The 27,823-nt window shown below is 29.8% G+C and overlaps 3 protein-coding genes across 3 annotated transcripts; all 3 read right to left on the reverse strand.

Moving 5' to 3' along the window:
* Positions 1 to 2,388: 2,388 nt before the first annotated feature.
* Positions 2,389 to 11,129, reverse strand: LOC145754564 (structural maintenance of chromosomes protein 5-like). Its single transcript, XM_082570639.1, has 26 exons — positions 10,728 to 11,129; positions 10,427 to 10,545; positions 10,109 to 10,184; positions 9,928 to 10,027; positions 9,658 to 9,798; positions 9,146 to 9,294; positions 8,972 to 9,035; positions 8,583 to 8,744; positions 8,385 to 8,518; positions 8,005 to 8,195; positions 7,642 to 7,796; positions 7,154 to 7,254; positions 6,849 to 6,971; positions 6,548 to 6,680; positions 6,048 to 6,175; positions 5,705 to 5,780; positions 5,447 to 5,616; positions 5,178 to 5,301; positions 4,779 to 4,903; positions 4,490 to 4,598; positions 4,323 to 4,418; positions 3,897 to 4,045; positions 3,718 to 3,793; positions 3,399 to 3,578; positions 2,820 to 2,915; positions 2,389 to 2,739 (listed from the first exon to the last, which is right to left on the reverse strand). The coding sequence occupies exons 1-26, from the start codon at positions 10,823 to 10,825 to the stop codon at positions 2,587 to 2,589; spliced, it is 3,228 nt and encodes a 1,075-aa protein (XP_082426765.1). The 5' UTR covers positions 10,826 to 11,129; the 3' UTR covers positions 2,389 to 2,586.
* On the reverse strand, positions 11,130 to 13,648 carry LOC145754567 (DNA replication licensing factor MCM3-like). Its single transcript, XM_082570642.1, has one exon. The coding sequence runs from the start codon at positions 13,646 to 13,648 to the stop codon at positions 11,207 to 11,209; it is 2,442 nt and encodes an 813-aa protein (XP_082426768.1). The 3' UTR covers positions 11,130 to 11,206.
* Positions 13,649 to 14,501: 853 nt separating this feature from the next.
* LOC145754563 (homeodomain-interacting protein kinase 1-like) lies at positions 14,502 to 27,593 on the reverse strand. The gene is made up of 21 exons (XM_082570638.1): positions 27,449 to 27,593; positions 26,735 to 27,059; positions 26,417 to 26,631; positions 26,154 to 26,312; positions 25,771 to 25,962; positions 23,759 to 23,940; positions 23,472 to 23,595; positions 22,934 to 23,140; positions 22,211 to 22,392; positions 20,820 to 21,009; positions 20,577 to 20,668; positions 20,227 to 20,359; positions 19,954 to 20,078; positions 19,187 to 19,285; positions 18,866 to 18,991; positions 18,321 to 18,473; positions 18,100 to 18,227; positions 17,582 to 17,754; positions 17,316 to 17,510; positions 16,971 to 17,187; positions 14,502 to 16,703 (listed from the first exon to the last, which is right to left on the reverse strand). Exons 2-21 carry the CDS (start codon positions 27,048 to 27,050, stop codon positions 16,627 to 16,629), a joined length of 3,285 nt encoding a protein of 1,094 aa, XP_082426764.1. The 5' UTR covers positions 27,051 to 27,059; positions 27,449 to 27,593; the 3' UTR covers positions 14,502 to 16,626.
* Between the last annotated feature and the right edge of the window lie 230 nt (positions 27,594 to 27,823).

A 27,823-nucleotide genomic window follows, 5' to 3' on the forward strand; every position in this document is an offset into this window, starting at 1 on the left:
CCATTCATTTTAAACAGACTATAGATCCCACAGTATCCCCTTTTATTTAAAAAGTCTCGTATTATTGAATTAGAGAGCCGGCTGGTTTAATGTTTAATCATTTTAGCATGAAGAAATCCTGTTTTTATTTCAACAGAACTTTTCAAAATTGGAGAAAAAAAGAAAAAAAATCGCGCTCGCTGTAGCGAACGAATACAATCGTAACGTCATTCTACTACACACAGTGCGGATGACGTCACTCTATTGCTTCGTCATCATCTTCGTATTTGAGCATCCCGCGTTTTCGAATAAATCTGCTGATTTTCCAGTCGCGATGACTCAGCAAAGATGGGCCATTATGAATAACGTGCACGGTCATATATTCGTTATAAGTAAGGTTAGGTAACAACTACATAAAAAAAAGGTGTTAGCTTATTGAAGTATAAAAATGTAAATTAAACACTTGGGCACTAACCTTAGGGGTAAAGAGAAAATATTAAAAAAAGAACAATGTGCAAATATGCAAAAGTCGCGATGTATGAATAAAACACCTTTAAAATAGAGCTCAAAGCAATATAGAACTACTAGTACTGTCATAAGCAGTTCTTTATCCACACCACATTGCCTAGAATTAAAATCATGATAGCAAAAGTTACGTTACATAATGTAATACAAGTTTTATTAAAAAGTTATGGCGGTTTAAAATGTGATATTTATAAACCCCAGCAAGCTTTAGTGTGGATGGCGGTGTGAAAGTGCGGTTCACACCAAAACAAGAGCTGTAACCCGCTTCCATGATCGATTTAACAAAACAAGAGGCTAGTTTAATGATATTAAACCAATTTTATAATTTCGAATCACTATAGCGCTCCCCATTGAACTCTTTTTCGTCGATAAAGTCAAGTTCCATATTATTATTGTTGCCTAACAGGGGCATATGTGGTTCATTACTAGCTGCTGAATTTTGATTTAAATACGAAACTGCTTTTTTGTTGATGGCATTGTTGATTAAGCTGGCTTTACTTAAATAATGACCTTCTTTAAAATCTAGTTCACTTTTTACCAAATCTCGTAAAGAAACTAATGATTTTTTACTAAGTGGGTTGGTTTGGTTTGGTACTTGCTGATTAGAACCATGTTCAAAAAAAGCGCCACCATTTTCTGTACGTTGACTTTTATCATTTTTAAAATGGGAGCTACCATTTTCTGTAACTGAATTTCCATCATTTTTAAAATGGGAGCTACCATTTTTTGTAACTGAATTTCCATCATTTTCAAAATGGAAGCTATCATTATCTATAACTGAACTTTCTTCATTTCCAACAGTGCTGTCGACTTGTTCTGTATGTTGGATTTCGCCATTCCTTTCTGCATTTTGGTTTTCGCCATTCTCTGTGGCCATGCTGTCTGGTGCAACATTTTGCCCTTCGTGGTTGTTTGGCCAATTATTAAAAACCACTTCACTGTTAATAAACTGGTTTGTTGGTCCGTTTATAACGTGTTGAACATTACTCACGCTATTGTCAAAATGGTTAATAATAATGGGAGTTTCCCTTTGTTCAACTGGAGATGGGGTATCTTGAAATGTGCGTGACCTTCTTACAGTTTCTTCAACTCGATCATTTCGGTCACGATCATCATTATCTAAAACTTGTTCTTGTTGTAAAACTTCGTTATTCTTACAACAACAACAGCAACGTCCTACATTTTTAACAAATGTGTTTCCCATAACTTTACACCTACGAAATTTTCTTCAAGTCTACATACTGTATCACAATATACAGAGTGCCCCAAGTTTACCTTTACAGCTAAACAAATTATAAATATCATAAAACGTAGAAGGTTTAACTAAAAACACAATCATATAAATATACTTTTTAGCGTTTAACAAACCGGTTTCAATGCACAAAAAGTTTTTATTTTAGCAACGACATTGTACTTGCCCTTTTCTAATTTATAACGACGTATACTTTAACCAATATTAAACGTAGTTATGTTTAACCACTGCCATATATCTTACTGTTGCAATCAGATTAAACATTTGTTTAAAAACTCCATACTTTGTAAAATCTAAACGCCTGTAGTCTAAACATTTTTACCTAATTTAAAAAAACATACTTAATTAAATCCTTAAGCTTTACTCGTAACGAAACAATATATGAATGAAATTTCGTTGTCCCCATTACACGTTAGTGGTATTGTTAAACGACTAAACAAAGAGAACAAAAGAGACATTACACCATAATGTGCGACACCATAACCGTGTTTTAAGTCAAGGTTGATTGATATAAAAACACTAAGAAGGAGCATTCCGTTAAATTTCTGCGGCGTTTTTCATTCATTTAAAACAGACTATAGAGTAGCCCTTTTTATATAAAAAGTCTTGTATTATTGAATTAGAGACCCGGCTGGTTTAATGTTTAATCATTTCAGCATGAAGAAATCCTGTTTTTATTTCAATAGAACTTTTCAAAATTGGAGAAAAAAAGAAAAAAAATCGCTGTGTACCTAAATACGCAATAATAACAGTGACAAGAGAAACAGTAACTCGCTGTAGCGAACGAATACAATCGTGACGTCATCCTACTACACACAGTGCGGATGACGTCACTCTATTGCCTCGTCATCATCCTCGTATTTAAGCATTCCTCGTTTTCGAATAAATCTGCTGATTTTCCAGTCGCGATGACTCAGCAGAGATGGGCCATTATGAATAACGTGCACGGTCATATATTCGTTATAAGTAAGATTAGGTAACAACTACATAAAAAAAGGTGTTAGCTTATTCAAGTATAGAATATGAAAATGAAATACATGGACATTGGGTAACTTATACTGACCTTCGGAGTGAAGAGAAAATATTGCGAGGATTTTTCAAGTGCGCAGGAGTTGACGATAATTTCAAAAACGCGACGTTCGTTGTTAGGATCCATACCCTGATAATATAAACAAGAAAATAAAAAATATAAATATATGAAAAAACTAAGAAGTACTTCTAAAAAAGTAAGAGCCTGGGACAAGTATTTAAAAGTTTGGTACTTCAAGACTGGAACTATTGTAGAAAAAGACCTCTAAAAGCTCACCCCAAGAAAGACCCCTCACCCCAGAATAAGATCCTACTAAAAAAAGCCCCCACAAGAAAAAAGACCTTCTAGAAAACAAGTGTCTTTTGGATTCAAACAAGTAATGTATATAACAACTTCCTAGCTAGGACATGGAGATCTTTGTATAAACTTTCCTCTATTGCAAGTAGTTTACAAAGATATATGCCCACTTATTAAAAATGGCTGTAAAGCCAGACCATTTATCAGAAAAAAAAGTCAGTCCTTCATTAGCTGTCAAGTCCCATATACGTAGAAATCAAGCCTTAAAAAAAGGCTGCAAAGGTGGCATTTTTTATATAACACAATCACATTCACCTGATTAATTTCATCAACAACCCTGAATGGACAACTATACATGCTCTGCATTGCAACTAAATAAAGCATTGTTGAAACACTCCGTTCCCCTCCACTTTGTCGGTATGGATTCAACTCTTGCAGGGAAGTATTTGAACGAAATTTAACCCGAATACGAATACCGTATTTGTCAAATTCATCCTGAAATAATAAATCTGCTCAGTAAGAAGAAAATATATGAATATAACTAACTGTAAGCTGAATGCTTTATATATAGCCAAGCAGGATATAAAAAATGTTTTTCAAGATTTTTTTCAATTTAAAATAACTTGTTGGTTACTGGGTTGTCTGTATGAATATCCACTTCCCCTGCACATTTCATGAATGCAAAATATTTTGAAAATCGGTCGTTGATCCTAAAAAACAAATCACAATAAGATCCTCGTGACATAGAAAGTAAAAGTAACTTAATAATTGCTTGAAAGGACAGGGAAAAATAAATCTAAGAACTGAACTTACTTTGAAACTAGTTTGGTTAGTGGTTTAAGCCATCTGTCCTTAGTTGCAGTCATTGTTTCTTTGCGATTACTTAATTGTTGTTCAGCTTCTTCAATTTTTTTCTCTAATTCTTCCACTTCCTTCTTTCTTTCATTAAACTCATGAAATGCCTTAAAAATATAAAATAATAAGCACTAAAAATTATTTTTTTCTGTAAGATTTTAAGGCCTTAATTTGATAAAAATGAGGTTATAGGTTTGATTCTTAATACAACCAACTGATAGAAATATCTAAGCCTAAAACCAGGCAATTAATTAACGAGTAACCGGAGACTGTGTCAGTGTTACAAATGTTACTCTATGTTTGGGTCATAAAGTCAGCCTTTTTCATTTCCACAATAAAAATAAAAAAAAATTAAAAAAATGATTTAATATTTCAAGAACTTACATTAGGATCAGTGTTGCCACAGCAATCTAACTTAGCTTGGTATTCATGTTTTAAACTTTCCAATTCTGACAATTCGTTGGGAAAATTTGAGAACACCTAAACAAACATAAATCCAACATATTAAAAAACAAATAAACTGTTTTAAAATAAATCAAAAATCTACAAACCGGATTTAAATGTGAAAAGTCCGTCCCAGTTTTATCCTGAGCTTGTTTTAATAATTCTTTTGCCCTTGCTTGAGCTTCAGATTTTGCAATTTCAGCACTTTCTATTGCCCTAAAAAAGGTTCACATTTTTTAAAAAATGATTAAGTCTAAGTGTACTGTTTTTCTATTTTAAAAGGTTTAAAAATAAGTTTTCATTGAAAAAACATAAGCTAAGGAAGATTTAAGTATTCTAAAATACATACATAGTTTTATATTTAAAAAAATGTAAAATTTTATTGAAAAAACCTACTTTAAAATGTCGACATTTTTTAACTTCATGTCCCGTATAGTTTGTTCAATTTTAAGCTTAGAACGAATATATTGAGTGTACTTAATAATCAACATTCCTTCATCGATAGTGGAGTTTACACAAGACTAAAAAATATAAATTTTTATTTTAAAAGTACTGACTAGGTACCTTACTTTGTGAGGGTCAAATGTGTTCTTTTACTACTTCAATTATCAAGGTTATAAAAATATACATATAAAGTCATTAATAATTTAACTAATAAAGTAATTATAAATATAGTTAAATAGAATTAAGAGATGTCCAATAAAAATTGGCGAATGGGTAAAAAATAATGTTTTTATATAATTTAATATTATATCAGACTTATAAACCCTTTTCTAGCAGCTTTTTGCAACTTACCGTAATACTTTCCACAAATACTTTTACTAAATCTCTTTTTTTCAAGTAAATTTGACGACAATCTTCATCAACTTTAAGTTTTAATTCATCCAAATTAAAACAACTTTTTTCTACATCTTCATAACTAAAAAAAAATTTATTATTTTAGAAAAATCAACCAAAGATGCACTAGTTATTTCTTGTGCACATAGACTTGAATATATTAGACCTAAAATAAAAGTATTTCTTTTGTTTAAAAAAAATACAAAAAAAAATTTATATTTTCTTACTTTTTTTGTTTAAACTTAATTTTATTCTCCAAAGTTCTTTTATGATTTTTCTTCTGTTGTAATTCCTTCTTCTCGGTACAGAGATCATTGTTTTGTTTTTCCAACTTTTTATATAAAACATTTACTTCTTTCAAATTTTCATCAATTTTGGACAAGGTTTGAAGTAGGTCCTAAAACAAGTGCAATAGTAAAAATTTTACATTTTTTTTAATTTCGCCAGTTGTATTTTAAAATGAAACAATTAATTTCCAGTATTACCTCTTTTTGTTCTCCTAGCTGTTGTATCTCAACTGGATCTACTTTTATGTTTAGATAATTTGCTTTATGCAAGGCCCTAAAAAAAATATTAAAAACTTTTAAAATAAAATGCAATCATATTTATAAGCCTAAAAAATAATTTGAAAACCTAAATACATAAAATTTAAAGAAACTCTATAATATAGCTACATAAAAATAATAAGTTGAAAAATCTATATACAATGGAGATCGTGAACGATATTTACATGTTTAATATAAGTGCCTACAACAAATTGCTTAAACCATATTAAAACAAGCAATTTAATAAAAACAGGTCAAAGCCAATTGGTAAACAGTTAATTACCTGTTAGCTGTTGTTCTGTCATTTGAATATTTTGATTTTCTGACAGAATATCTTGAACCTGGAGTTGTTCTATTGTTAGATTGGTGAGTTGGGATATAAAATAAATCCAAATTACTTGTAGAGACCACCTACAAATATTAACATATTAATTAAGTTATTTTTGCACCTATTTTAGTAATATAATAAACACTAAAATACAATGGAAAAGTAAACAAACAAATTTTCTGGTTTAAAAAGGGTATTATCCCTAAATTTTATATATTTATAAGTACAATTTAGAGGCTTACAAAATAATCAAAGAGTATTATAACAATTAAAAGGCCAAGCGTAAAATAGGCTATTACCTAGTGTTTTATAATATCATGTAATACTCGGGTTTTTTACTTTGATTCCCTTTTTTTTTAAACAAAAATAAAAACAATTTTAAATCTAACAATAGGGTTCTAAATACATGTAGGCTACCCTTTTATTAAAAACCTCTAAGTGTAAATATCACTAACCTCGTCAACTTTGGCTTTGGTATCAGGTGTTCCAATAGGAACATCATGTATTCTATATTGCTTGCATAGATAAGCCATAACCACTGATGGAGCGTCAACTAATTCACGCAAAAATGAACAAAATCCCCATTGCCTGTAAATGAAATATTCAATCAAAAAAAAAAAGTAAAAATTGTAATTTTTCTTTAAAAAAATTTGAAAACACATGTATGGAAAGGTACCATTCAGCGTAATAGCAAAATTAAGTTATATGATAAGCCTTATTAAGTTGCAGATATACACTAATTTAAAGATTATTTACTTTAGTTCTTGCAAACTTCTTCTTGGTTTATATTGCTCTGGCTCCATTAGTTGACCATTACTTCTTGGAGCTAACACAACATTGATTTTTAATCCTTTCTTCTCCCTAACTTCTTGTATAAACCTGATGAATAGAGATGATATGAAAATTAGTTAAAAAACTACTTAGTAAAGTACATATTTAAAATTGTTCAACATTGATAACAAGATTGGCAAAAAAAAACACTGCAAAATGCTTATAAAAGTAAAATATTTATGGGTAATAAATATTAATATGAAATAAAAGATGTAAGTAATAATACTCACTTTGCATTATCATTGTAATCCTCACATACAAATGAGAACATATCCCGCATTGCGACATGATTTTCAACCAATTCTGCAAACCTCACTTCATTCATATTTAACTAAAAATACATTTTTGATTACAATTTAAGTGGACAACATTTATATATACAAACTAAGTACTCATCATATAAGAAAGCTAACTTTTACAGCTTTAACTCAGGCTTAATAGCATGATGTAGTGGTACAAACACTTAGGGTTTACTACATGAGGGTATAAGTTCAATCCCCACTGCTTCCATATCAAATCATATCAATTTTCTTATATTACTAAAGAGCTGACATTGCTGGATAAATATTCTGGCAACCAATGTTTTGGGTTAGCAAACTTTAATTTATTTATAAATCCCATTGACCACTGTACCAGGAGCTAGCAACAAAGTATACCAATATTTCTTGGCTAAACATGATTTTAAATATTTTTAATTTATTATATATACAACACTTACCACTAACATAATGGGTTCGTAAATTGTCATTTCAAACATATTTTTATTTTCCCTTAACCACATAATTGCCTTATAACAATCTCTATCTTTCTGCTGCAAAATATCTAAGCGCCGATTTTTTAGGTTTTGAAGCTCAGCAACTTTTTTATCGATTGCTGTAAGAAGTATATACAATTTTTTTTATAGTTTTATTTCTAATCATTTTTTTATATTTAACTTAGGTAATTACAACTGCACATAAAGTAATTCTATAACAAACCTTTTATTTTATATAGAATGTTAGTAATCTACTTAAAAATACAAAATGGGGTGCTACAGAGTACAGATTATTTAACTGAAACTAGTACAAAAACAAAAGCTAACCTTTTAGTTGGTGTTTTATATTTTCCTTCTCGTTATTAAGATTTGAAATATCTTGATCAGCTTTAGTTATTTGATTTAAAGTTTGTCTCATTTTGTGGTTTATTTCATCAACTTGGGACTGGACATCGCAGTCTTCTAAACTGTCGAGCTCATTTTGCCAAATTGATATTTGAAGTTTGTATTGCTCTAATCTAAATGGATAAAATGGTAAAATTGAGGCCAATATATTTATTTTATCTGGTTTTTTATGACATAGAAAAAAATTAAACAAAATTTTGTTGCTGGCAAGATAATAGTAATTAAAAATGGCACAGTGCCTGGAATTACTATATAAGGTCCAGGGTTCAATCACCACTGCTACCTAGTTTAAGAGTATTTACTTTTTTTCCTTGTTTTGTTCGTCCTTCTTCTTTTCATTGTAATCATCAATAAGTTGAGTTATTTCTGTTTCCATATCTTGTATATTGGTGTGAATGGTTTTTGTTTTAGAGGCAATTGATTTTACCCTTTCAGCCTACAATAAAAATAGTAAAATAATAATATTTAAAATAAAAAACAAAGTTAAAATTAAAAATTACTTTTTTTGCTTGGTTGGAGCTAATTAATGAAATTTCTTTTGAAATTTTTTCTTTTTTTTTAAACAAAGGTAAAGTTTCTTTTTCAGCTTCAACTTTTTTCTCATTTAAAACTTTTAACGCTTTCTTGTGTTCTACGTAAGACCTCCTTGCTTCTTCATAAACCTGATGCAAAAAGTATAAAAAGGACTTTGAAAATATTAACATACGGCATAGAAATTAGGTATTAACATATGTTACTAACAAATGTATTCAATAATTGGACTTTTTTTTATTATTAAATATATTTTGACAGTAATACTAATCTAATTAAGTTAATTTTTCATAGTTTAATATTTAAGTTGTTTTAGATTCAAAATAAAAATAGTTTTACATTAAACTAAGAAACTCACTGTACATGCAATTTTTTGTTGAATAATTTCAAGTTTTTCAGTTAGTTTTACTCTTTCTTTGTATCTAAATAACAATATTTAAAGTTAATTGGTCTTGATAACAGTCCCATACAAAAATGAAAAATGAGAAAAAAAAGTTTCTTGTTATAGTAAATGTTTAATTATGAATTTCACCTGATAACTTCTTTTTCAACCCTCTGATTTTTTTGTATAAGTTTATCGAGATGAAGAGAGTCCTCATTTTTTCTTAACTCCAAATCTTTTACAATATTTTGATGATCTTTCAACCAAGTGTGGTCATCTATCATTTGTTGTGAGCATATCTAACAACGACAATCATATTAAAACTAATGCAATAGTAAACAAAACATCTATATTTAGAATAGTCACTTTTACAATTAATTTAAAAACAATAACCAAGTTAAATTTAGAGAAAGGAATTAATAAATTCTTTTTTATATTGGGAAAGTCAGGAAGTAGCTGTTTAAAAACCATTTTAATTATCACCTAGTTTGGTCAAAAAGGATCTACTACAGTTTTAAAAAAGTATATACACTGTGTTACATAGTAGATACAACTTCAGTTACTGATTTCAAGAGTATAAAAAATCAATTTGCAAACTAATATTTTATTTAAGACAATTAAAGTATGGTTTAATTTGCACAAAATATACGAGAAACAATTACCGCTAACTCTGTGTTTTCAAGTAATTCAATTTTGTTCATCTTAGCAAAATCAGCAACTCTTTCCTGTGGTAAAAACTGACACAAATTCGAAATTTGAATGTTGAATTTTGCCACCAGTTCTTTAACTTGTTTCACTGTTTTCTACAAATATAGAAATAAATATCAAACATTCACATATTAAACAAATTATTTTTATCTTTTTTAGTTTGTGCTAATAAATTATAATAAATATTTTTATTAAACTTTTAAATTAATGCAAAATGATTTTACCGTTTCTCCATTAATGCTCCAATTTGAAGTGGTTTTCATTTCTTCAGAGTTGATCAAATTAATTTCACGACGAATTTTAGGATTTTCGTTTACATCACAACTAAAAAAATTACACGGAGTTTATAAAAAACATAAAATTGACGAATTTTTATCAAATAAAAGTTAAAAACGAACAACTCACAGTTCAATCTCAATAACAGCCTTGTCTTTTCCATGTTTAACGTAGTCTCCTAACTGTTTTGCTCTACCCAATGCATCTGAAAAAAACATGGTTTAAAAATAAAAAAACTCTAAAACAAGTGCAAATCCATTTTTGTGTTACATTAAGGTTTAAACTTTCACAAAAACATAAAAAACACGAGTATAAACTTTTGATTTTTACATTTTTATTACTACTTACAATTTTTTTTTTAATTCAGTTTTGAGTTATAACATACTGAATGCTAACATAAGTAGTTTATTCACATTAACTTATAATAATAAAGTTTAAAATACTTACTTGGTTTTCCAGCTAGGCCAAGACAAATAGCACAAACTATACTTGACTTTCCAGTACCATTTGGTCCAACAATTACATTTAAATTTGGGTTGGCACGAAAACTAAAATCATCGAATGTTCTAAACGAAAAAGTTTATTTTAATCATAAGCCATTACTTTGCCATTTTAAAATAAAAGATTAATAATTGTATATAAATGATTTTTCCCTAGAAATCTAAACTCAAAAAATTTTTTAACTTTTGTTCAATTTTTAGTAAACATGTAAATTTATAGTTCTTAATGAAGAAAACAAAATACTTACAGAAAGTTATGCAATGAAATTTTGATTATAGATCCTTGAATAAAAGTTGATTTCTTTTGTTGAGTTGAACTTGCCACCGTAGAAACAACTGAAGCCATTTAAACTACTTTACTACAATTTAAAATTACATTTCCTATGTCTACAGAAAAAAGAACAAGTTATGAAAAACAGTAATATATACAAAGTTTTTACAAATGTTTAGAGAGTAATGTTAACAAACTGTAAAGCATTGAACACAATATTTTGTAGATAAATTTTAATCAATCATGATTGTTTACTTTTTTATGATTGCAGTTGTACTACAAAATAACAACCTACAAAACCAGCAAAAGTTTTTCAAAAAAAATTTAACAAACAAATATTGTATAAAGTACAAACTTAATATTAATACAGCAGTTAAATTTTAAATTTGTGGCAGCTGATATTCTTGTTAATTTAAAAAAATTATTTAACAAAATATAAAAAAAATATTCAGAGTTTTAAATAAGAAAAACTGTATCATCTGAGACCATGACCTGGTTGTCATCCATCATCTGTGAGAGACATGCATTTGCTTCATCCAAACTAAATGCTTGTTTTGTTTGAGAATTTGCAAACGAAACAATCTCAGAAACTGTAAGATTCTGCTTATGCTCAGCCTGGAACTTGCCATGCACGGCACTCTTAAATTTGTTGAGCCGATCTTTTGTTACAGCAACAGATGTATCCATGTCCTCTGAGTCTTTTTCAGTTGTTTTGTTAATGGAAGCTGAAATCTCAGGAGTATCCTCCTCAGCTGAATCAAAGTCATAAGGATCTAAAGTATCTCCATCCTGTCTTGTGCGCCTCTCCCCACTTCTTCTCTTGCGTTTCTTCTTGTGTTGTGATTCCGTAATGCTCTCCTCAGCTTCCTCAATATCGCTTTCTTCTTCCTCTTCGTTCCGTCTTCTCTTCTTTTCTCGTTCCTCGACCTTATGGAAGTACGCAAACTGAACAAGTTCAATTGCAACCTCTGCATCTCTTAGGTTGACAGTTCGTGACAACCTAGCTTTAGCATGAGCTGTAGCAAGTCGAATGAGAGTTTCAAGAGTACGAGCAGTCACTGGTGTTGTACGGGCTATGTCAGTATTCTCTTGATCCTGGCATCTTAGTTTGGCGTACTCTTCTGCAATACAATTAGCAGCATCACGCGAAAGAACAGGCTTTATCACCTTGGCAACATGAATGTATTTCTTAATAAAAGCCATGCTCAAAAGCTTGGTTGCTTTCACTTTTCCAGTGTTATCGCCATGAAGTAAATGATTGTGCTTCTCATACACTGGAGTTTCCTCTTTCTCTTGCACTTCGACATCAGGATTATTAGTGGATAAAATATCAGCTCCAACAGAACTTGGAAGAGGATCACCATCTTGCTCAGCTGGAGATCGATATCTATGGATTCTTAAAACATGATTTGAAATCCTTCTATCATTTTCTGGCTCCATTTGATCAAGAACAATAAACAAAAGATCAAAACGAGATAACAGAGAATCCTGCATGCCTATGTTCTCCATAGGTGGTTTATATTGATCATATCTACCATAGACAGGGTTAGCAGCAGCAAGAACACTACATCTTGCATTGAGTTTAGCATGAATTCCAGCTTTAGCAACAGTAACACGGCCCTGCTCCATTACTTCATGGATAGCTGTTCTATCAATATCACTCATTTTATCAAACTCATCAATACATACCACCCCACGGTCTGCAAGTACCATAGCACCAGCCTCTAACCTCCGTTCCCCGCTTTCCTCATCAGAGGTAACTGCAGCTGTTAACCCAACTCCAGTTGTACCTCGTCCTGTTGTCGTGATTGCTCTTGGTGCAGTGTGCAAAACATAACGAAGCATCTGAGACTTTGCTGTGCTTGGATCACCAATCAATAAGACGTTGATATCACCTCTGAGTCTGGTGCCATTCTCAAGAACTTTTTCTGTTCCTCCTAGTAACATGCACAGCACAGCTTTTTTAATATACTCATGACCATGGATTGAAGGTGCCAAAGACCTTGCAAGAATGTCAAACACGTTATGAGATGTTTGTCGAGAAAATTTACGAATCTTTGTAATATCTTCAGAAGTGAAAAGTGGGTCCACATCCTTGTTTAATGGTTTGATATGGTTCGCAATCATAATGGTGCGAAATACACCAGATGTGTGACCAGCTTTTTTACCAGGCAGACAACGAAAAGCACCAATAATTTGAACTCGGTCACCAGGTTTACAGATATCAACTAAATCGTCATCAGCAACTATATCAACAGAACGTGGTAACTGCCCAGCTGGTGATTTTTCTGGCATTTCCTGGATGGTTAAAGTTTGGTGGTCCTTGTAAACAGAAAGACCAAATTCAGTTTCAAGTGGATTGTTGTCTTCATCCTTAGTTGGATAAGCAGTGCTTGTTGGAAATGGATTTGAAGATGTAAGATCAGTGTAACGGCGATCCATTGTCTTCTTTGTAGCTGGACAATAATGAACGCTGCGAACAACTTTAGGTCGAACCAGAGAACACTTTGTCACAATTCCTTCAACACAAACTAAACTGCCCAGATAGGTCGATGTTAAAGTACGAGGGGTAACGTGCTTTGAACCAAAACTTCCTTCAAATCCAACAAAGAATTCTTCGTATTGTTTCGCAAACACAGTATCAATTGAAGCGACGTACGTTTTTAAAGCACGCTGAAAAGCACCAAGCTCTTCAGAGCAATTTTTAAGTAGATTTTTTGTGCGTTCTGGGTTCTTTTGACGAAGATCATTAATGTTAACAATGATCCGATATTGATCCTTCTCAATCATCTGCCGAACTAGTCCTGCATAAACACCTTGGTCTGTGACACTGTCATCAAGAAAATCCATGTACTGACGTTCAGCCTCTCTCAGTTCTTGATCAATTTCAATATCCATGATTTTTAAATTAAAATTAACTTTTTTAATTAACAGAAAAAAAATCTACAAAATAATATGTATTCCAATAATGTTTGTATAATAATTAAACGTATGATCTGCTGATAGTAACATGGAATTCTTAGTTATGCCAAAGTTCAATAATTATAACCTACTTCCGTAATAATAACACGTGGGTTTACACGTGACCTATCTGTTTATTCTTTTTATACTTTACTGTCTTACGCTAGGTAAATATGAAAGTAACTTATAAAAATAAAAACTCACGTTAGTGTTTATTGATAATTATGACCTAAAAATTGCACGTGATATACTGTGCACATGGTAGTATGAACTTTTATTTCAATATTTAGTTGAATCTGTAAATTGTTAAATGAAAAACGAAACCGTTCGACTGCTTGTATATCTGTCTGTCTGTCTATGTACAATTAGACGATAAAAAACAATATTTTTAAACAATATGTGTGTTACAATTTAAGTTCAAACTAATTTAAAAAGATATATTTTACATAAAACTGCCTAAATATATAAATATTGTAAACAAATCGTATTTCCTACATTTTTCGTGACCTTTGTTGTCATCTTCGTTCCCGCACAAAATAAGTTTCGCGCGAAATTATTCAGGCATAATAAATACGTTATCCTCAATCTAGTCTTACTTGTAAATAACATCATTTCAAATAACAGCTACTACTGTTTTAATAAGTATGTGTAATTGCAATTTATCCCAAAGTAAAATTTGTTGAGTACTTAAAGTTGTTTCAATACTTTTAAATGTTTACAATAAATGGCTTTTTACTAAAGACAATATAAATGTCTGAAAAGAACCTTTAAAAAACTTGCCTGTCCCAAATTAAATCACATCAGCCTGGTTTATTAAGTGAAACAACAAAAAAGCAAAAAAGCTAAATGAAAGTATGGCATCGCAGGAGCTGTCTAATACGCGTGTGAGGAGGGCAAATAACTCACCCAGAAAATCATAATAAGGTTGAAGTGAAAATTACACAAAAAACAACAAATCTATTCAACACACTTCACAAAAATCAATCCATACATCGAGATTTTTACAACATACACAAAGTACAATAGTATTGATAATAACAATGCTTTAAACAGTACAATTACAGTAGTATATAAAAAAAAGCAAACATACAAGACAGCCAATAATGAAAATATTATACAGGGTTATGGTGGTGTATTGGGTTATTATTGCACGGATTTACAATTGTTTTGATATTTTGAACATATCGTTTATTGATTTCTTAAGGTATTTCGACCTGTTAGTAAATAAAAAAATACGCTAAGCACAGATACACCAGTAAAGATAACATATTGTTTTATAAGAATTTAAAACCAAATTTGCAAAGATTTGTAATATCAGAAAGACAAAAGCACCCCATTTAAAACAATGCCATAAGGAAATAAATTATTTCTTGCAATCACATTGTTGCTTTAAATTCATTTAAAAAATCCTTTAAAGGTTTTAGTGAAATTAAAATAACTCAACAAAATATAATTTGAGGGTGAATAAAAACTTGGCCAACTGATACTTAGTGCAAGTATTAATATGAAGATGAATAAGAATAATAATACACCACGCTAAAGATACTTTTCTACAGTGCTAATATACAAACAAACCATCATTAGTATTTAAAACCCAAACAACATAAAAAACAAACACAGCATTATTCCTTCTACCAAATAAAAATTAAACAACTTGACAAAAAAATCGCAAACCCATTTCTAACTCTAGATTTCTAATTCTACACTCCATTATAGGCAATATACGCAGTTATAAAAGCAAAGAGAAACACAATTGGTTATATAGCAGCTTAGCAGTGGTACCAAATACATTTGTACAATAAAACATGCAACAAAAAAGTTTTTTTCGTGCGAATTAACATAGGCTATTTTATAAACATCAACAAAACAATTTTTTATAAATTTTAACCAAATAATACAAACAAATCAGTTTACCCAATACTAATATATATAAAAGTAATTTAAATACCCAATATACCAAATTATATAACCTTCAATAACTATACAAAGCACGAAAAATGCAAATTTTTACAAGTTGGCCCACCTTATAATTATATACCAACATAAAACGTAAACTTTTGGGTGTTAATTATAAACGCCAAATTAACAGATTATATAGGAACTTTAAAATACACAAATAACAAAGTAATAATAATGTACTAATCATATTAGTAAAGCCGCTATAAGATATTAATGCTAGAAGTTATAAACAGTGATAAATAGGCTTAATATGCAACAGCGATAAAAAGAATTAAAACATTAAAAAAAAACTCCGAAAAAGAGATAAAATCACCGGTAAAAGCTCAGAGATCTATGGCATCATAACCTAAAACGTAGTGATGTCATAGTAACCATTGTTGCTTAATACTTGATGTAGAATAAAAGAAAATGTAAAATATTTTGTTGTGGCTCTTAAACCAAATTGAAATTAAAGTTGAGTTGGATTTTTAAAATTTGAAAACTTTAAAAATTTTTGCCATTTGTGATCAGATGATTTGAAGGTAAAAGAAATTTTTGATATTGTGAAACAAAAGGTAGTACCAGAGCGATATAGTTTGTTTGAATTCCGACAACAATATATTATAATGGTGTACAAATGCAATGTGGCACGATGCCACAATATAGTAAAAACAATCATTAAAATATTACACCTAATTAATAAACCAACTACGCTAAAATATCAGAGATAAAAGCAACCCAATAACAAGGATAAAACTGTCATGAAAATTACAATAAAACTCGTAAAAACAACGACATCGCTAGAACAATAAAATCACAATAACTAAAAGAGAAAAACGAGAAGGAAAGGCAAGGCTTATAACACATGCGCGTCCCAATAATACAAAAGGCAGCTACAACTACAACATGATGATTAAAAGGAGTAAAACAGGGATTTTGTGACCACTACAAAAACAACAAACGTGGTATAAATAGATTTAGGTCTGGTAAAAATACTGGGGGTGATAAGAATGGGTTTTATTGGGACTTATAGGGTAGGCTGCAGCGTAAACCCCTGTCAATCAAAAAAATGTATTTCAAAATTTAATTTTTTTAAATCTAAAACATTAGGTCATATGTATCGTAGAATATAAGTAATTAAGATAATAGTATTAATTTCCAAAACACACATATCATATTCATAAGGTTATATAAGCAAACAATAACCATGCTTATATGTTAATTCATAAGGTTATATAGGTAATTAAGTTAGGGTTTGGAATAAAAGTCAATTAAAATTAAAAATTTACAATTCAGGAGAGATTAAAAAGGTTGAACTTACCGGTTGGTGAAGTATTCGAAGAATAAGGATGCCCAGTGTAAGGATGAAACACCGTGTTGGCCCCATGCCTGGGATTCCCCTGTAAATGGGGCTGAACCGTATGATGTGTCATCGCCGGGGACTGGATAAGAGTGTGGGGGTTAATTGACAGCTGGTGGGGATGGTGGGTATTTCCCGGGTGTGAAAGTAAACCGCTGGCCGAGATTTGTGGTCGAACCTTAAAAATAAAAAAAAGTGTTAAAATTATAAACAAATTTATTTAACTAAATAATGACAATATTTATCAAAACATATTTTGATTTTTTTTTGCTTTTTTTGTTTAAAATTTTTATTTCCAACACTCACAGGTCCCAATATATGAGTCACAGATGTTGGTAGAGCTTGTTTCACTGATGGACTGGCATGTGCCGCAGACATGTAAGCTGCCGCGGCATATTGTGTGCCAAGAGGTTGTGGCAGGGTCGGGGAAATATAAGCTGCATTGTGCGAGGATAAATTTAATCGATAATGTGCCGAGACATCGACAGGGTTGCCGCCATTCTAAAATAAACAATTTTAAAATTAATTGGAAACTCTAAAATGTGAAAACAAATAATAAAAACTTAACTTACTTGACTTAAATTAAGGGGTTGTAGTTGAATAGCGGTTCCGTAAGTGCCACCCATTGTGGCAGCGGCCATTGATGCCACATTAAGTGTAGATGGTCGCTCCTGTTTTAACGAGTGATGACCCCTGCTCTGATGTTGTTGTTGTTGATTGGAGAATTGATGTTGTTGAGAAGAACCTAAAGATTTTTTTAATTTAAAAAAAAATTTTAAATTGAAAAAAATTTAAAGTCAATTTTTACATGTTGACATACACCATAAAATCATTAAAAAAATTACATTGTATACAAAAATATTTGTTTATAAAAATAATTTGATGTATGTCATAGGAGTTAAAGTGACCGAATAATGAAGCCAATTAAAAAACAAATTAAATTTTGTTTTTGAAATTAAAAAAATAGCTCAAGGGTAGTTAAACTAGGTTAACAAAACAATTATTATCTCATTAAAATAATAAAAAGGAATAATACAGTTTTAGCACAGCTATTAGGAGAAACGTTTTTTTTTAAAAAGTTTTTTTTTACCTTCTGCATCAAGGTCACGCTTGACTACTCTTCTGTTAGCTTCGTTACCATAGTGATTAAACTTTGGTTCCCCCTGGTGGTGATGCTGGTGTCTCGAATAATTATCTGAAACTCCCTCCATATTTAAACTAAAAAAAATTTCAAATATTTAAAAACAAAAACTCAAATATTTAAAAGTTCGTAAAAATGTCGAAAAAAATTAACCATTAATTTTGACTTACCTTGGTTGTGGTGGTTGGTGATTGACAGGTTGGTTGTTAAATGGTGCAATGGTTGCAACCATCTTACTCTTATGTGGACTGTTGGACCTTAAGCGATCGAGTTCTAGCGGACTATCTCTTACAGTTACACAACTTATCACATTTGTTCGTTGCCTAAAAACAAGTATAAAGTCAAAATTCAAATACTATTGGCATATGTAATGAAGGTTAGTGGACAATTAATGTGTAAATGTACAACTTATAAGCCGTCAAAATAAATAAAAATTTTGCTTGTGTTGCATTGGTAAATTTTACAGGCAAAAATTTGTTTCTACTGAACTATGACTATTAAAATGTAGCCCATAGAGCTAAAACCCTAAGTACATACACTAGAACTTGATGAATGATAAACATGTTTAATTTATAGACCTTTAAACCACAAGGGCCAACATGTACTTAGTACAAACAATTTTGGAAATCATTTTTAATAAGGTATTAAATATAATAGAAGTATAGAACTTAATGCATAAGTAACAACATTTTAAATTTCTAGTTAAAATACTTACACAGCAGGTCCTATTGTCATAGGTTGATCGTCCTCCTCACTATCACTACTAATTGTTATCACACTAACTGGTGTGTCACTTATAAGGATGGGTTGGTGAAACTTTGTACCATTTGGTGTTGTGGTTCTAAATATAATGGTAACAATTGGTTAATTTTGTAACCATTTTAAAATTGGTAATGGTTTTTAGATGTAGGTATGATTTATTGTTATGTGTATAAACAACAAAAAAAATAAAAAAGTATTAAAATAAGAAATAAAGTGTTTTAAAAAACAATTTAAAAATGCCCAATATATTAATATATTTCGTAAAAAACCTCACCTTTTACTTTTATATCCATTAATATAATGTTGATTTGGATATTGGTTATTGTAATGTTGGTCTACTACCTCATGTAGGGCATGGGAGGATTGTTGTTGTCTGTTAACAACAAAACAAAATTTAATTATCGTGAATTTAAAATCGAAAAAAAAATGTAATTTAGAAAAGTAATAAAAGTTGCAAATTAATTTAACATTCAAATGACAATATGCAAATGCATGAAACTCAAGACCAAAGCCTAGTACTTTAAAATCATTAAAAAAATTCTTTTTTAATGTGATTTATATCGTTTAAAACAAATTAAAATTATTTCTACATAATTTATACTAAAGGCAATTAATGACAAATGTTGCAATTAAAATCGCATTAAAGGAAGTGATATAGACATTTGCACAACAATAATAATAATATCGAAGTGATTAATTTGTAATCTAGTCATGTAAATACAACGTGGTAAAAAAATACAATTCTCACTCTTCTGATTAAACAACATATGTTAAAAATCAATAAAATCTATGGCTGAAAATAGAATTTGAAATGGGTCTTTTTAACTTAATTGATTTAATTTAATGTATGACAATTTTAAAGCAAGTTAAATAACATAATACAGACTCTTTTTAAAAATAAAATCAATTTTTTAGGTATTAAAATCATTGCCAAATTAAGACATTTTAATCTAAAACACACAAATACGAAGTGTGTTAAAAAAATGAAAATCATACAATAACAACAATAGTACTTGGATTAAAAAAAGCTCCTATACATACCTTATAAAATCCACTTGTGATGCATCTGATACAAGTTGTTGTTGAAGTCCAGCAGCTGCTGCAGCAGCAAATCCTGTGAGTTGTTGCCAAGCTGGAACTAATACTGGACGTGGATGTAATGCGCTCTAAAAAAAATTACACAGATAAAAAACCGGTGAGCATACTACTCATACCAAGTAATGATATGAGAACGAAAATTTATAACCCCTTCTTATTTTGATTTGTAGAAAATAAAGATTTAACATCACATAAAAAAATTTAATTCCAATTTACCTGGGATAAAAGTGGGTTTTGTAGCGACAGATGAGCTGCCACTGCGGCTGCTGTAGGTGCCACATTTTGACCAGGTGGCACAATGCCATTTGCCACATTACTGTACCCTGATACATTTGGCTGATGGTGGTTTCTAATAAAATTTATTAAAAATGTGAAAAAACCCAGCATGCACAGTACTTATAGTGATAATATAGCACATTAAATGCTGTATAAAGGTGACTAGACACTGAATATTTCCAACTAATATTTTAAACTAAAACTTCCTGCCAAAACTAAACCCAAATTGGTCCCATTACCATTATAGTCAATTATTCATAAAATAAATTAAGAATCTTGTATGAACTTACCTAGCTGGGCTGGTTTGTAGTCCATATGTTGGACAAATAAATAAAGGTTGTTGGAATGAAGATCTTGTGTATGCATGGCCTGAATTTCTTGACTGCAAAAAAGTAAAAATTTTTTTATATTTTGAAAAATCATAAGATACCTGTTACACACAACATTTTAAGAACAAAATTAAATTTTTATACAAAAACTTATATTTAAAGTCCTATTTTATTATATATACACATTAAAATTTAACAACAAACCTGATTATGTAGTGGTACTGGAAAAGTGCCACCGATAGCTGCCGTGGCACCATTAGGGGCAAAACTGGTTAAGAAAGATGGCGCTTGATGAGCTGCAGCCACTGCCGCGGCTTGATTTTGATGCCCGACGATGTCATAAAGATTGTGGGTTCGACGAATCGCTTCCATCTTTTGTACCGCTGACTTTACCCTGAAAATATTAACAAGTTAATTATTTATTTTTTTTGAAACTATTTTGAAGTTTTTGTTTTTTAAATTAGTATTGGAACTTAGCAAAATATATATATATTTTTTATACAACTAATGGGTTATCTAAATGATATTATCAATAAGTATATATAAACAAAATTAAAGAAAAAACACATTTAATTGTATAGCCTGTTTATAATTTCCAAAGCATAGAAAACTATGGTATAAGATAACAAAGTCCTAGATGTGAACACCATATGGGCAAAATGATAATTTGTTATTTTGTCGCATTTACACTTCTACGAAAAAAGAAGCTCACAAAATCTTATCACAACAACTCTGTGGTATCAAGACGGGGTATAAGCCAGTAATGACATTGAATTGAAGTTAAATACAACTATGTACACACAGCTTAAACATGAAAAACTTTATCAAAATACACAAGGGTAAAACTTTTAACATTTCACGCAAAAACAAATTTCGTCAACGTCATGTATTTATTTTTCAAAATGTTTTTTCTTGAATTTTGTCGTATGTTATTGTGACATATAAATATAACATATAAGGTGATAATTTAATTTCACAACCTGTTATTATAGTATCAGTAGCTTAATACATATTGACTAACCACCTTTCAATTATTTAACAGAAAGTAAAAAGATATACACTATTATAGTCCAAAAATATATTATAAAAGCCTAGCAAAAGAAATAATATGGGAATAAAAAACTTTAAGAAATGGCAACTCAAAAAAACTTTAAAAGTGAAACTAATTAAATTTTTAGCAGAATTTTGGCAACAAAAAAGGATGTTTAAGAAATACCCAAAGGAAGTTATAAACTATTAACTTTCCCGTAAGTTTAAAGTAAGAATACGAAGGTATTTGCTAAGAAACTGACTTTCTAAAACTTGTTTGTTTAAGAACTTAAACCCAATTTAAATATATAAATCAAACAGGTGAATAAATATTTTCAAAGTGCAAAATATTTCTAAATAAATACTAATTAAATACCATTCACAATCTTATTACCTGGTTTAGAAAAATTAAAACTAAATTATAACTAAAAAAATGATAATAAAACATCTAAAATGTCAAGTTTTAGTTAACATATAAGAAAAATTAGATAGAATTGAAAAATTATATATAGCCTATATATATAATTTAAAATTGAAAATGTTTGAGTAAAAACATAAAAACTTACAAAGTTGAGTGAGCGTACTCGATGAAATGAGTCATGGTAACAAAGGGATGGTTTAAAGCCTCCCCAGGTGTTATTCTACACTCAGCGTTCAGCACCAACATTTTTTTTAATAAATCCAAAAATTCTCGACGATCAACTTTTTCAGCCATCATATCAGCACTATCATACTGAGGAGTATTCACCTTAAAAAAAAACATTTTTAAGTAATTTTTAGCTAATAAAATCAAGCTTTTAAAATCCTAAACAAACTATAAATAAACATGTAGCATGAGTATGACAGGTTAAAAGATATACAGAAGCCAAAATAAAATATTTAGACATTACGAAATTATGGCAATAAGTATTTTACTTTTAGTTTGCAATAAAAAAAGTGTTACAGTTCAATACATATCACAGCATGAGCCTATAAACATGCCTACATTTTATGGGCACTTACTGTGTTTAAAAACATAAAATGATCATTTAAACTAATTTTAGGTATGAAACAATACACCATAAATATTATTATTAGCCCACTTCTTTTCAGTATAACAACTAAATTATAATTTTATTTATAGATTGGTGATTAACTAAAAGATTAAGGTCATTAAAAATTAAGTTTATAGACTCCTTATTTAAGCTTATTTATATGTTTGTGTAAATGATTAATAATAAAACTTAGCGTTATAGTTGATATATTATATCAATAAATTGCCTTTTATTCGTGGTAAACATTAAAATTACCTGTGCCATATCATCCAGGCAGTTGAAGATATATTTTCTTGCTTCTTTTGATTTAATATTTGTTTCTTGCTCATGCTCTGATGGGGTTTTTAGTCTCCACATAGGGTAAGCACCTTCGTTATGTCGAACAAAAAATTTGGTTGTCTTTGTTCCGTCGTTGCATTGTTGTAGTGAGGGTAAACCCTGGGTTTGAGAAATGTAACGGATCTAAAAAAGAAATCCATATTAAGTTATATATATATAGCTTTTTAATTAGGAAAAAAATTTAATAACTTACTTGAACAGTTGTTTAAAATTGTGTTAGAGTTAGATTAAAGACCTACATTTAATGAATAATTCTTAAACATTTTTTTGCTAATTAATAAAAAAAAATATTTGATTTCAAATCATATATATACATAATGGGCTTGTTACCTTCTTTAACAACGGTTTAAAACTGCATTAAAATAAGATGGCTTACCTAAATCAATATTTTATTATTTTCTCGCCACTTATTTAAATAAAACTTTGTTGAATTTAACCAACAAAATCTACTAACCTGGTCATACTCTGAAGCCCCAGGATAAAGAGGCCAACCAAGAAATAACTCTGCCACAACACAACCTAGTGACCACATATCAATTTTCTCCGAAAAAGGAAGGCCTAAAATAATTTCTGGAGCTCTAAAAAAAGTTAGAGTAATTACAGATTATTGAATATTTAAATTAACCCAACAAAAGTGTAACATATTATAACAACAAAATTAATAATGGTTAAAACATTTAAAATTTAAACAACTAACTTGTTTAATTAAGGATTATTTATTTTCTCTTTAAGCACACAAACCTGTAATATCGAGACTGTAAATATGTTGAAGGAACAGTCTTTGAGACATGACTAGCTGAACCAAAATCAATAACTTTCACTCTGTAAGGTTGTCTTACTGGGTCAACTAACATTATATTTTCTGGTTTTAAATCAGCGTGGATTAAACCAAGTTGTTTTAACTTTAACAACGCAGTCAGTACCTATAAAAAAAAATTAAAAAGGGTTTTAAATTTATAAATAATGAATAGTTGCACAAATGCTGTTACAAAATATATAGAAAAAAATTTATAACATAATTTTGAACCAATTTAAATTATATATAATTTAATGGAACAAAAATGCAATAAAGATTTTTAAGACTACAATAAAACAAAGCATAAAATTACAAGGGACTGAAGTTCAGTGGACATATAATGTTTTACCTTTAGGGCGATAACAAAAACTAAACAAAAAAACAACATCAATTATTTACAAAAAAGATTATTTCGGCTTTTTACAAACAGTTTATTTTATTTCATAAGAGTTAAAAATTTTTAAAATGCTACCAAGCCGGTCTGTGTATAATTCAACAAAATATGATTAATCTAAAACCAGTTTTTGACAACAGACAACATTTCTTATTAAATTTGACAGTGTCTGTGTGCTGTTATGTTAAAACTGTGATCTGCAATATTGTAAACATAAACAAACTATAAACATCAACAAACAAATTTTTAAAACACAAATACAAAATCCAAACACGATCGCCAACACACTAAAAAATAAACTTCTAAAATCAAACTAAATTTAAAAAAAAATAATAATAATAATTAAACTAAAGTGATAATAAATACACACAAAGATTTACAATCCATCATCACATTTAACAATTTCATTTTACGAATAAAATTCAATCAATTCCAAGCTGAAGATAGATAAAGAACAATAACTTTTATTTAACTAACTCCCTTGGGTGAAATAAACAAAATGATATTATATGACTGAAGAGCAGATGGTATATATAGTCCACTTACATAATAAATGTTATTAGATAACAGACTTAGCACCACACTTTTAAAAATTACAAAACGTTTTAGAATAATATAATTTGTGGGTTTAAAAATAAATATATTTATTTTTTAAACAAGTTAAACTTTGTCTGCTGTAGATATATTTAATTAAAAATGAAAATGATTTTGTAAATTTAATGATTCAAAACTTAACACCCAAAATAAATTAAAAATCAATACAGCTTTGCCCAAACCAGATAGAATAAAATAAAAACTAGATTCAAATAAAAGCTTTTATATAGGCTATATATTTATATAGAAAAAATTGTTGATTGAAATTTATGTATATTTATATATAATATACATAAATTTCAATCAACAATTTTTTTAATATGGTAAAAATGAAATGTTTAATTTTGTTAAAATAATTTAAGAATTCTACTTCTTTAATAATTATTTCGGTATGTTGTCACAAGAACAATTATTATGAAACATATCCCAGACGGCAGCTAAATGTATATTTTTAACTCATGTTAAGAAAAAACAAACAGACTAAAGCACAAAGAAAAACAAGCCCGCTAACCAGACACTCTGTGACCTAAACCCTTGTCAAATCAAGCTTAAACATTTTAATGACGAAATTGTGATGTAAATGCTTACAAAAGATAGCTTTGTTAACAAAAATACACGTTAAATGTAATTTAATATTATAAGGAGTTAGGTAGGTGCTGTGTATATAGATTCAAAACACACAGAATGACTCACGCCTTAAAGCGCAACTAAAACGCGATTTTTCTATAAATCATTAGCAAAAAACATATTAAAAAGTATCTCAAAAAAAGGGCTTAACCAAAAACTTAAAATAAAATCAACCCACACAAAAACTTTAACAACCTACACATTTACAAGAAAACAATAATATGTAAAACCAGTTTTTCTCAGACATTTTTTTAGAGTGACAATAATCTTAACAGTGAGTGTCACTGTCTTTTTATCACACCTAGATATTGTTGACAAGAAAATCTATTCTATAATTAGTACCTGTTGCATAATGGGTCGAATGTACTTGAGCTTAAGTGGACAGAACTTGTTTTGCTTAAGAAAGTCATAAAGATTTTGTTCCAGCATTTCAAACACAAGACAAGTATGACTTTTGTGCTGGAAACATTCAAAAGCTCGAACAAAATTGAATTCTTCAGCATTTTCTGTTGAAAGGCGGTTTAATATTCCAACCTAGAATGCAAACTTTTGATAAAACAAAATCAAAATAAAACAAATTTATCTATATATTTTAAGTTGAATCATCAAATATAGAAGATGATAACACTTTAAACAAATTAGTCTACAAAAAATTCTTAATTTTTACAATATAAATACCCCTTTATAGTCCTACTTTTCATATAAAAAAGTACATTTTTACTTACCTCTATCTGGCCTTGTCTGGCATAGGAAGGATGATTTTTCAGGATTTTAATTGCAACAATTTGATTTGTTCCATGCTTCCAACATTTAACAACCTGACCAAAAGTACCACGACCCAAAAACTCTAAAACCTCGTACTCATTTGATAATGATCGCAACACCTATGAAACAAAGAAACTCAAAATATGCAAAAAATAATCTGGCAGAAAAAAATGCTTTGAAAAAATGTACGCGCTTGAAAAAAAAAAACAACATTAAGGTTTACCTCATGATGTACAAGTTTGTAATCCCCCTCGCTACCACTAGAGGAGTTTTGTTGACTCGAGGCAGTAGTCTTGATGTGTTTTTTCTTCACGGGGGTCTGTGAGGATTGGTGGGGTTGGTAACCATGGTGACGACCCGTAAAAGGTTGAACGTTGTTTGGGTGGTGATGGTTGGGTTGGTTGTGAGAATGAGAAACTAGACCAGCAAACGCGTTACCTAAAATATAATTTTTTTCTTGAGTAAAATTTAGTAAATAAAAAAGAGTAAAATTTAGAATGATGTTACAATATAAAATTCTGATCAATTCAAAATTATTCACCATGATTAGCTGGCGGTTGTAGAAAAAACGTTGGATGATCGTCTAAATGCATTTTTAAATCCATATAATCACGTTCATACAATGATGATAAGTTATTTTTATTGACGCTCTGAAATTTATTCGACGAATTTCGCCTATGTCGCCGTGACTCTTTACTTTTTCTTCGTCGTTGCTGCGATAAATAATCTGTATTCCGATTTAAACTCTGATCCACAAAATAATTAAATTTGAGTTTGTGTTCATCTTTTATAATGACATCTTTACTCCGAGCAATTGTTTCTTGATTTTTTTCTTTTTTAGTGGAGGTTGATGTCATTCCCCACAACTAAAAACAAATCAAGTTTTAAATACAATTAATGATTTTTATTATGGGTAATTCATCAAAGGCTTAATTGATATCAAGTAAACTGTTAATTAACATACACAAAAAGCCCAATCTGAGAGTCTGGCTAAAAAGAATTGGCAGGATGACATCTACTGCACGTATTTTATTATTTAATTATCAAAATATAAACGTATATACAAACAACATTTTGACAATACTCGAATATCAGTCAAGTTTCAAGTTATACGTTTTTATCCATGAAACTACATAATTATGTCTGTATGTATGTCTGATGAAATAAATTGAAAAAAAAAATCAATCTATTTTCAAAACAACGTAACAGGTTTACCTTGATAAGCTAGTGTTCAAAAACAATAAAAAATTCTTACTTTTTCATCTCATTTCTTGAATAATCTTCAATTAGATGGCTCGCAAACTTAGTTTTAACGGCAGTTTGGACCAATTTTCGTAACCGTATTCAGCGAGCCAACACTTCGACCGTTTGCTTGGCTTAAGCTGCCCGACAGTTAACAGTTATTCTATAACACAGCGCCATCGTGACGAAAATCGATGAGAAAATGCGGATGTGACGTAACCGTTGCTGTCACGTGATCCCGTAACCAGCACGAGGCGAATTTTCGGTAACAAAGGTTACCAGACTCGCGGGAAACTTTAGCCCCAATAAATATTGTTTAAAATGGGGTTACAAAAGACTGTAAACTTCTTATATTTACACTTTATGGTTATTAACAAATTAAATAACA

Source organism: Corella eumyota, chromosome 6 (assembly GCF_963082875.1).
Source record: "Corella eumyota chromosome 6, kaCorEumy4.1, whole genome shotgun sequence".
In the NCBI taxonomy this organism is placed as follows: Eukaryota; Metazoa; Chordata; class Ascidiacea; order Phlebobranchia; family Corellidae; genus Corella; species Corella eumyota.

Coding starts and splice junctions, on each gene's coding strand:
- LOC145754564 (XM_082570639.1), bottom strand. CDS start 10,825: ATGGCTTCAGTTGTTTCTACGGTGGCAAGTTCAACTCAACAAAAGAAA. Junction 7,797..8,004: donor TATAAAACACCAACTAAAAG/GTTAGCTTTTGT, acceptor TACTTCTTACAG/CAATCGATAAAAAAGTTGCT. Junction 3,794..3,896: donor CTAACCAAACTAGTTTCAAA/GTAAGTTCAGTT, acceptor TTTGTTTTTTAG/GATCAACGACCGATTTTCAA.
- LOC145754567 (XM_082570642.1), bottom strand. CDS start 13,648: ATGGATATTGAAATTGATCAAGAACTGAGAGAGGCTGAACGTCAGTAC.
- LOC145754563 (XM_082570638.1), bottom strand. CDS start 27,050: ATGACATCAACCTCCACTAAAAAAGAAAAAAATCAAGAAACAATTGCT. Junction 18,228..18,320: donor CACCAACCACCACAACCAAG/GTAAGTCAAAAT, acceptor AATTTTTTTTAG/TTTAAATATGGAGGGAGTTT. Junction 17,188..17,315: donor TGACTCATATATTGGGACCT/GTGAGTGTTGGA, acceptor TTTATTTTTAAG/GTTCGACCACAAATCTCGGC.